Consider the following 10,974-nt stretch of genomic DNA (forward strand, 5'->3'; position numbering starts at 1 on the left):
AAGATTATCTATTTTTAGTTTTATCTCTAATACCTCAAGGAATTATTCAAATAAAAAAGTGTTGGATTATCCCATTTATAGTATAGATAATAGAGGGTTCTGATACCAAAGTTTGTATCATAAAGTTTTGTCTGTATTTATATTTGATTTGCCGATTGAGTCATTTTCCCAAAACGATGAAGTGTATTAAAAAAAAAAAAAAAGAAAAAATTTTGTATTATATTCATCAAGTATAGTATTCTCAATACCACAATGACCAGATCAAATATAATTTCTATTTAAAAAATGTTTGGGTCATATAATATGGACCTATCTTAAACAAGTTTCACTGTATATGGAAGACATTAAATTAATTTTTACTTTATTCTTAAATAATAATATGACAATCACATTTAAAACTTAATTTAATGACTATTACTATTTAGGCAATTAACATAACTAAAAGTTTTACATTGACTTTAAACGACTAGAAAGTTCATTTCACAGTTGTACATTATGATTACTATTTACCTACATAAAATAAATTGCAATCTTTTTTTTTATTTTAGGCAACATTTATAATGAAGTTATACACTAAATACAAATTCAAAAACGGAATTTTTATAGATAAATAACATAATGTAGGATTTTAAAATCAACTCTAAAAATTATAGAAAAAAATTACACAAGTAATTTATTTTTATGTCAATATAAAATTATTGATTACACTCACAGTATACTTCAAAACATCAATGGTGTGTAAGTTTATGCCAAATAGTTAAATCAACAGTAATATTTAAAATATATTATAAATACATATAATAATCCATTAAATAAATAATGTAATAGTTATCAAGCTTTAAAAATAACCTATAATAGTTGACGTCCTACGTTTAAATAAAAAATTTTGAGCGTGATTATGGCAATGTATTAGACACAAATTATGAAAAATGTAAATCACACAGTAAAAAAAGTAATAATAAACGAACAAAAATGAATAATAATAAAACAAGAAAATAAATATAATAAGACTTGATTCAGGGCATAAACATAATAAACACAATTCTCATCATGGCTATACTCTAATCATATATAGGAACTTTAACTAGTTCTTTAAAGCTATAAATAAAAACTGCTAAGTGTCACCATTGGTGGTTTACCAAACGCAAACACAATTCATGATCACGTATATCACCCCAGCCACCATTTCCTTTGCGCAGTACTTTTTTCTTGATAGGTGCATAGGTCACTTCCAACTTATCTGGAAATAGATATTTGTAGACCGAACTAAGCAGTTTTTGAACTTTGGCAATGAGTGCCATGTCAAAACAACTTTTTTTATGATGAACCCCACTGTTGAAAAATACATTCATTTTAATATTTTCATATAATTGTTACATCAATAGTACAACTACTTACCATTCACCTATGTGAAATACTCGAGGTGCTTTGAGGACAAACACTTTAAATTCGTGGCTAAGGCAATTATTGGATACACTCTGTAGACTCCAGTCCCAATTGTAATCATCGTACTTGCAAAATGTATCGGCACAATCAACAATTTTTTTCCAAACTGTACGATTGTATGCCATACCCATATTATGCTTACTACTAATCCATTGAGATATTTCAGCCTGAAAAATTAGAAACGTGACATAAATTATACAAATGAAAATTTTTTTTTAACTAAAATAGGATTCATTAGCTAATACAGTTTTTTTTTTTTATAATAAAAACACAAAATTTAACAATAAATCTACGTGCTTAAAAACACTTATAAGGTTAAATACTAACTATGATATTCTTTGTAATTACAATATAATATTGAATAAATTATAGAATTCCAAATCAACTATAACTAACCAAATTAAATAAACACACTATAAATCAAATTAGAAGAGTCAAACACATCATTACTGTCATCAATAAATTATGAATTCAATTTTGACTGATAAAGACATATTTTAATTAAACAAGAATACTAAATTTTTTTAATTTGTAGTTAGGTACCAGTTTCTATAATATTAAACTAAATAAAATTCAGAAAAACATAGAAGATAAAGTTGAATTATTTTTTTCAACAATTGACTAATATCTACTTCATGTTTATACACTTAATAACTTAAACAAATTTGAAGTTTAAGTAAATATGTTTGATTTTATTTTTTTCGACAATTTTATGATCTAACATATGATACAGTAATTACAGTGCAGTAATAATCATGTTTATTATAACTTAACCATAGTTTTTATAATATATATATATGGATAACATAAATCATCAATTTAACTTAATAATTTGAACTATCAGTAGTAAAAATATTTTAAGATATTGATTAATTTCGTAAAATAAATTATGGCAGAAAATCATTAAACTATTTAATATTTTGGTATTAAATTGTTTAGTAAATACATTATTGATATTATTTTTTTCTATGAGAAATTAGTACTTTAATTACATTTATTTATTTTTATTTTTAATTTTTAATGCCGTAATATTAAAACAGTATAAAATTATATAAAATGTATAATGCAAAGAAAATAAAAATAACGCAAGCTCGTAAAATCTGTAATTTTGAATGGATAATTCTTCTAGATAATTATTTCATAACATAGTATAATTCTAGATAATTCTTTTGAATTTATTTTAATTTGTCTGTATAATATCAGAGTGATTATCATAGAGATAGAAGTGCGCAGACCTGTATTTTAGAGGGTATCTACATTACTTTTGAGTCCTAACGTTTATTAAAACGTGTAGGTATATTTAATAAATTATAATGTATAGATAATTAAATAAACATAACTATAATTTTTCATTTAATACTGTGGTATATTAGTCCTAATGAATATATTTTCCTTGAATCTTGTATATTATTCTTAGAGAGCTTCAATTATTTATTATTTTTACTTTTATAGTCGATTTTAGCTGTTATATCATCGTAATAAATTTTTTACGCAAAAATTTTAGAATAAATTACATTTAATTTGAATATCAGTTAAAATACGGTGCCCTTACTCTAAGACTTAAATTGTAGGGCCTAATTTATAACCCGGCACCCCCATGCGCACGTCTATGATATCGTTGAGCTTGTTTATGTTAAATTTTGCATGCATCTTAAATATATTAAGTATAATATTAGTACAAAACTTCTACATTTTATTAAAGAAATAGGTAAACATATTTAAAAATAAAAATCTCAATTTTATTAAAATTAATATTATTAGAAAATTTAAAAAATTTGAAATGGTATTTTAATCACTTTTATTAACAAAATTGTTTTTAGAGATGTTTGTAAACATACATTTATAATAATTTAAATAAATATTTTTTACGTTTATTTGCACTTTTTTTATCAACTCACCAAAAACTCTATTTTTATACATTATCAAATACATTGCATACAAATACATACAAATAACATTAACATAAATAATCAGTAAAGAGAAAACTAAAAATAATGATTTACTATTAAGCCCTACATAAATATTATCAATATTAATATTGATATTAATTGAACTAAACAGACATTCGGTACTATAAAGTATATACAGTGTATATTATACATATAATCGATGAAATAATTGTGTGTCTAGTTGAAATGTAATTTCAAGTTTTATGTAGATGGTACGAAACGTTCATGAATTAATTGTATTTTTAATTTATCGTTAGCACAAAAATCTCTAGAATCAAAATACCTTTTATTTATGAACTAAATGTATTGAAAAACTGCATTACGGTTACTCACAAAGGCTACTATTTACTCATAAAAACAAATGTATTCGAGTATTATAATTTCAATTGCGATTCTTTGCAAACTTTTGTATACCTACGTATAAAATGATTAGGGTAGTATTATTATAGTATATTAAGGTATTTAGGTAGACATTAGCTAAAAGCAAATGATAAGCGATTCAGCAATATTTATTTATTTTTATATTTAAAATTAAAAATATTATAAAATAGCAGTTAATGTTATTAATACAATAAAAGCATGCTTTCAAATGCCAAATACAAAACTAAAAAAAAAATTATTGTTGAAATTTTTAAAATTCAAGAATAAATTCAATAACTATAATGAAGTGGTAATTTTAAGTAAAATGAAAACGGTTAGATAGTCAATGAATATTTTATAATTTTTCATGCAGTAAAATAAAAATATACAAATAAGGAGATATTGTTTAACCTTATCATAATGTGAAAATGAAGGAACTATTTTAAAGCTCCAAGATGGCGGTGTTAATTCCGCTGCAAATATTTGTTGTCGACGTATTACCCTTAAAATATCCTTCTATAATTTGACGATTTTTTTATTATTTTATAAATGTGCGTATAGCGTGTTTCAAAATCGATCCATAATAGCAGCGGTCAAAATGAAAAAATTTTGTCAATTAACACCAAATGTTATTTTAAATATAAAATTCATGAGGGTCATCTGAATATTAATTATTATGTAGGTAAACAATTATGAGCAATGATAAAAAATAAATAATGAAAACGCACCTTTGCTTCTCCATAAAAATTGTACGTCTTTAAGTAGGTTCCTAACGACAATATACTACATTGTGGGCACGCCACTCTGCATGATTTTACCATCAACTTAAGCATGTAAATAAAATCTTCAGCTACATAATGGTCGTCTTCCAAAAATAGTATTGGACCTGCAATGAATGACATCCACAAACAATAAAATAGTGTGTTACTCGGCCGAAAAAAAAACAAAAATGCAACGAGCCCGTACCTGAGAAATTACTAACAATATCCAACTCGTTGAATACCCTGTTTGCTTTCCACCACCAATGGTGTTTGGTTTGGGTAAACTTTGCTTCTCGATAATGGCCGTATTGATCCGGATGCATGGCGTTGATACACTTGCGTTTGATTGCTCTACATCCCAACAGAATAAAAGAAAACCACCCCACAAATACGTGAAAATCGTGTTAAATCATTGATTCATACATATATAATATAGTATATATTAAACTATGTCATTATATAAATTTCATATTGAATATAACATAAGTTCATATTTCGGTTGATAATGAATTACGATCAAAATAATTACTCTGATTTGGTAATGTCTCTGGGGCAATCATCCGGCGATTCGCCAGGAAATGAAAACGGATTCGTCTGTATGGAATATGGATAGAATATTTGCATGGTTTTGCAAAAGTCGATCATCTGTATTAGTTCGTTTATTTGCTCGTCATAATGGTCGTGACTGAATATTAACAATGCATTTTCGATGCCCCGCGCTCGAGCCAAACTTACTATGGTGTGTCGGAGGTACATGATACGTGTGTGGACCTAAATAATAATAGTAATAATTATTATTCATATGGGACAGGAATATGTATGTATGTTTTTGCATCGCTGTGGTATAATAGATATTATTAAATTATTGTCTAGACGTCATACACACAGCGAGATATAATAGACGCCCATTCGATAAGAACTATAACGTAAAAGAACTATACCATATTAATTGTAAAAGTATTTTTCGGTATAGCGGTGAATACCAAATTATTCATATTATCAAGTATACCAAAAGCACATTCTTTATATATTATGAATATTATTCTTAATTCAAATTTAGTTATCAACTATCATACTGCCCATCAATTGATATGGTTTATACAAAATAAACAACAGTACTTAAATCATAGTATTGTTTAATAATATATTATAACTAACCAATTATTATACAAAGGAATTTAAACGTTAAAATTATTCCTAAAACATTGGGTGCATTTTTTTCAGTATTTAGTATTTAAATAAATTTTTTATTATCACTTTGTTCAAGCTTAAAAATTCTTAAGCTTGATTTAATATTTTTCATTATTGGAATAATTGGAGGTAAAAATGTGTTTTTTCGTATTATTATGAATTTAGAGGTATGTACTTGAATGTACTCGACTTTAAGAATACAACTAAAATAAAATTAACAAACGTCAGATTATTTAAAATATAGTTTTAATCAATAAATTTGAAAAAATCATAATAAGATACCTAATCTCTATATATAAAATTACTTGTCTTGGGTGATTCATCTTCGCCTAGCCGGAACCACTGAAGCTATAAATTTGAAATTTAGTTAGTAAGTTCATTTTATGATAAAAAAAAACACAAGAAAAGATATTTCAAAATTCAACCTCTACAGGGGTTAAAAGGGATAAAAATGAAAAAAAATTGATATAATATTATATTTTTATATGCACCTCGGTCAGTGCATTTGCTATAAATATTTAAGTAGTTATTGTTAAAACTGTATCATAAAGATATTAGAGGCATGTTTTTTATTATACCTGTTCGTTAAAGTTAATATAATAATATATTTAATGAGACCATGGATAGTTGATATATCTCAGATATATATTAATGTTCATACTTAACACTTTATCGATAATATATATTATATTATATTTAACTTTTAAAATAATCATGGCAGTACGTGTCATAAGCGATTCTTTTTTTAGTGTTTTTGACCATTTTTAATAAAACAAGGTGATCTAATAAATAATAATAATACGTAAAACATTTTTTTAACTAAAAATCTATACAGTAAGTTATAATTTTGTAGGTATATTTTATTTCAACATTTCTCCGATTAGAATTGCATTTTACAATTTTTCTTCGAAATATTAAAATATACTAATTTTTGCCAATTTTTGGTTTTACTATATATGGGTATTTTGGGGTCAACAAATGTAATACATAAATAACACAAAAAACTGCACACGGGCAAAGCCGGGTTATTCAGCTAGTTAATAATAATAATTCAACTTCACAATAAATTCGTTAATAATTGTATAGATATGTAAAGATTGTATATAATAACACTAATAACACTAACATTGAGAATGATTTGTGAATTGTATACAGAAATAAGTAAACTTTGTTATGTATTTTTTAATTAGGGCGAGAGGGTATGGGAATCAAAGCTCTTTACAGTTGACCTTTGAAAGTAAAATTCTAGGAACATTTGTAATGGAGTTTCGTCTGGTGTTTACTCGATTATCCTTCCTCTACAAAAATTTAACTCTAAATCCACCATCGATATAAAAGGAAGTATTTGTCTATGTATAAACAGTAGTTCGACGTAAAAATTACGAACCGTACTATGTAATTTTTATCCATCAAAATTTTACAATACAACACTATATTATCGTTTAAGGTCACATACTTGGATAACAATGACTAGAGAATCGTTTTGTAATGGGCCGTAGACGTCCTCGTTGTACACAGCCTGTTTGGAATTTTGTTGGTCGATCAGGCGTCGAATTTCGGAAGCATTGAGACTGGTAGCCGTGTTCGCAACGTGTTCGCTGGCGTTTCCGGGCAGTATGGCTTGATGTGGACGATCGCGTTGATGCAATGCCACCAGATACTTGTGTAAATGCTGTAAGGATTGAGAAAAATCGTAAGACAATGCGCGTTTCGTATGAAATGGCGATTGGTCGACTGCATGCAACATGCCATTGTTATTACGCAACACATTATAACAACGATATTATATATACTCATATAAATATTAAAATCAATAGGTACAGCGGAAACAAAATGAGTTCAATGCGTATCCGTTTGCGGTTTAACTATAATTATACGAAAACGCATTATGTACCTTACAAATGTATTAATCATTAATATAAATACACAGTACAGTCTTGAACATTATTCAACACATACGTTGTCACAAAATGAATTTTTTTAGTACGCGTACAATGCTAAAAAATGAAAAGAACTATTTTTTTACAATTATTTTAATTTAGTAAGTTAAGTTTAAAACAGTATCAACATTTGCTTTTCATTCAGCTATTTTAAAAGAAATTATATTTTTAAAATTCTGATAACTATACATAAATATAATATTCAATAAAAATCGAATTACCCAATTAGTTATAAGTATGATGGGTTACAACTAAATGTATTCAAATAGCGGGGGAAAAAATAACTTCTTATTTATCAAATCATCAGTTCCTTCGCGTCTAGTCTAAGATTATATAATATTATAATATATTATGTTATATTATATTATATTATAATTATAACCAATACAACAGAACGCATAAGAGAAAAATACAAAAAATATAACACTGATATTTTTCCAAACATAGACTGGCATGCTAAGAAAAAATAACCCTGTACATTTCGCAGTAACGGATTCGCGGTGTATGCACAAGTCGTAATACACATATCAGGTATAGGTAGAGCTGCGGGTACGCAATAATAGGTACGTATATATCGTTATTATTACCATTATCATCATCAACATTATTATTTATATAAATCTCGCACACCTGCGGAACCAGTTGCAACATGGAATCGTTAGCATCCAGCAGCCCATCCGGCTTGGCCAGTATCTGTATAGCTTCGTTATCGGCTACGTCGGACATGTGCAACTGTACCCAGAAGAACGTGAGACAAAATATCAACACTACGGTGCGCAGACACACGCCGATGCCCAGCTTCCGGCAAACGGCAATGATTTTCTGCCGCAGCGTCCGTACCACGTCTGCAGCACGCACAACAAACGATTCACCCAAACATAACATTATATTATAATGCATGCGCTGGTTATTAAGTAAGGCGTTATTACTGGTTGCCACATAAAACAATATATAAGAGGTATTATACATAAATAACTCCCTAGTTAATTTTTAAATGTATCGATAAGATACAACCGTTGCATTTTTTCGTTCGGAATCGCAGTAAATTTAATTTCTCAGGAGTGTTGACAAATCAGCATGACCTTAGCAAATAATGAATTTCGACATTTCTTCGGGACAGAGAGAAGCCGTTATTACAGTAGCTCGATACTGAAACGGTTAAAAAAGTTGTATAGACTTTATAATGCAGAAAAGGTACACGCTCCTACATCAGTCTCGAAGGGATATTACCATAGATACTTGGGAGTTATTATATAAATATCCTGTATATTACGACATACTTAGCGAAGCTCATCCGAGACCGATCTTGCGAAAATCACAGAACCATATCTCAGACCAATTTCGCTAAATATTATGTCACAATTATAAACATATCAAAAGTCACCGTACCGATTGCCATTTCTCGCCAATGAACTATACTATCGGGTCACTTTACAACCATTTGATAGCGTTTCTTCAATATGTATCAGCAACGAGAAACCCCAAATGAACACGGTTCAACAAATGGTTCTTCGGTAAACATATCCGCAACCCGATTGTTTGACTGAAAAAAATTAACGCTATCAACCAAACGTACACAATTTAAAAATCAGTTACGTGTCACTATAGTCGGTTTATTAATATTTTTTTTGCATGCATCATTCAATCTATAAGTTACAATATATATTCCTTGTCGAGTCAATACTTTGACTTCATGTATTGTGAATATGTAAGTAAAATTATTATTCACACAATTTTCTTATGTATCTATTGCTGTACTATTAAGATAATACCAGTATATGTGTGTATTAATATCTTAAATGCATATATAAATTTATTAGACTGAACATTTATATGCAAAAATGTATTGAAAAAGTCAATTTATCATTTATTAGTCATATACAATATTTATTAGAACCTAACAACAGAAAATTAATGAAATATTAACTATTTTAAATCCAATAACAAAATGTTGCATGTACCATAGTAGCCAAAAAAAGATAAATTTAATAGACCAAATGGATAATAATAAAATACTAAACAAATGATACTGGTCCAATGGTAGAAACAGATAAAATATAAAAATAAAAAAAAATACCTTTGTTCTAAAACAATTTTTTGGTCTTCAACTGTTGAAATATTAAATTAAAATAAAAAAATAACTAGGTTAAAAGTAAAAATGATACCCTAATATCCATATAACCATTATTATATATAATTATTATATTATCACAATATTTTTACGTCATTAGATAAACTTAGAACACTTGAATGACGGTTATTTAGTGAGAAAGAAAATAAAATAAGTAGTAAGCAAATCAGAACAAAAAAAAAAAATAAATAAAAAAAACTTATCCAAAACAAAATTATACCAAAGTTGTAAACATAATGAGATATTCATTAGATTTTAGGTAAAAACAACAATGTTTTTTTGCAACCCCTTAATTTCAGTTCAATTTAACTCATGATCTAATTCGTTTTGCCAAATACCCGGTTCGTAAGTACATTATACTACAAAAGTTGGCTGTCTCTCCTTATTTCTTTCCACTCTATACAAAAGTTACATTTGTCAATTTTATTGTATAAACTACATAATGGAAATGTTTTGTATGCAAATATATAAAACAAAAAGAATAAATTACCTAAATTCAAGGTATAGTCAGGGTAGAATTTTGGAATTTTAGAAAACATCAAAATGATATGCTGACGACGGATAATTGTAAGTGAACTAGACTATTTGTTAGAGACACTGCGGATTTATGACGACATCGTTTTTCAATTGACCTATGTAGTCATGTCAACACGTTAGCGATAATTTTGAAGTCAATGCACTTACTTTTAACTATTCGCTCAATTAAATACACAGTATAAAGGATATAGTGTAAATGTCATTTAAAATTTAAATTAAGGTCAAGACATAAAGAAAATAATTTGTTTTATTATTATAGTAGAAACAGAAATTTGAATAAATTATGTAAAAGTCAAACTTTTAACTTATAAGTTACAAAATTATAGCTAAGGCTATGGTTACTATGGATGCGAATTTTGACGAAAATGTGTTCTGACGAATTCGTCCAAACACATATTTTCCAATAAGAGTGTTTACATTGGCAGCGACGATCACGTCAGAACATACACGATATCGTCAGAAACAGTTGAGCGTTCAAACAAATTTGATTTTTTCGCGCGAACTGCGTCTATTTTGGCATGATTGAGATTAGCAAATTTGATATTTTACAATTATTATATAATTTATTAATATATTAATTAATTTGAATCATGGATCCCGATAAATTAATCGGTCTCATGTACGAGAACAGATGTTTGTGGGACATGAGATAAAAAAAA

General features: G+C 27.3%; 1 protein-coding gene across 5 annotated transcripts in view; it reads right to left on the reverse strand.

Annotated features, from left to right (window-relative positions):
- Positions 1-117: 117 nt before the first annotated feature.
- LOC112693628 (alpha-1,6-mannosyl-glycoprotein 2-beta-N-acetylglucosaminyltransferase-like) overlaps positions 118-10,974 on the reverse strand; it is a 79,361-nt gene continuing 68,504 nt past the window's right edge. For 2 of the 5 annotated variants that reach the window (XM_025568794.1, XM_025568785.1), the window contains exons 2-10: positions 9,037-9,190; positions 8,278-8,796; positions 7,164-7,379; positions 5,046-5,287; positions 4,722-4,867; positions 4,484-4,641; positions 4,167-4,271; positions 1,399-1,613; positions 118-1,332 (exon numbers count right to left, since the gene is read on the reverse strand). In XM_025568794.1, coding sequence (XP_025424579.1) covers positions 1,122-1,332; positions 1,399-1,613; positions 4,167-4,271; positions 4,484-4,641; positions 4,722-4,867; positions 5,046-5,287; positions 7,164-7,379; positions 8,278-8,616 — 1,632 coding nt within the window. In that variant the 5' untranslated portion in view covers positions 8,617-8,796; positions 9,037-9,190 and the 3' untranslated portion in view covers positions 118-1,121. The remainder of the gene's footprint in view (positions 1,333-1,398; positions 1,614-4,166; positions 4,272-4,483; positions 4,642-4,721; positions 4,868-5,045; positions 5,288-7,163; positions 7,380-8,277; positions 8,797-9,036; positions 9,191-10,974) is intronic. The other 3 variants (XM_025568817.1, XM_025568802.1, XM_025568810.1) reach the window with 3 other exon arrangements.

Source organism: Sipha flava, unplaced genomic scaffold, assembly GCF_003268045.1.
Source record: "Sipha flava isolate LNK unplaced genomic scaffold, YSA_version1 117_pilon_pilon, whole genome shotgun sequence".
Lineage (NCBI taxonomy): Eukaryota > Metazoa > Arthropoda > Insecta > Hemiptera > Aphididae > Sipha > Sipha flava.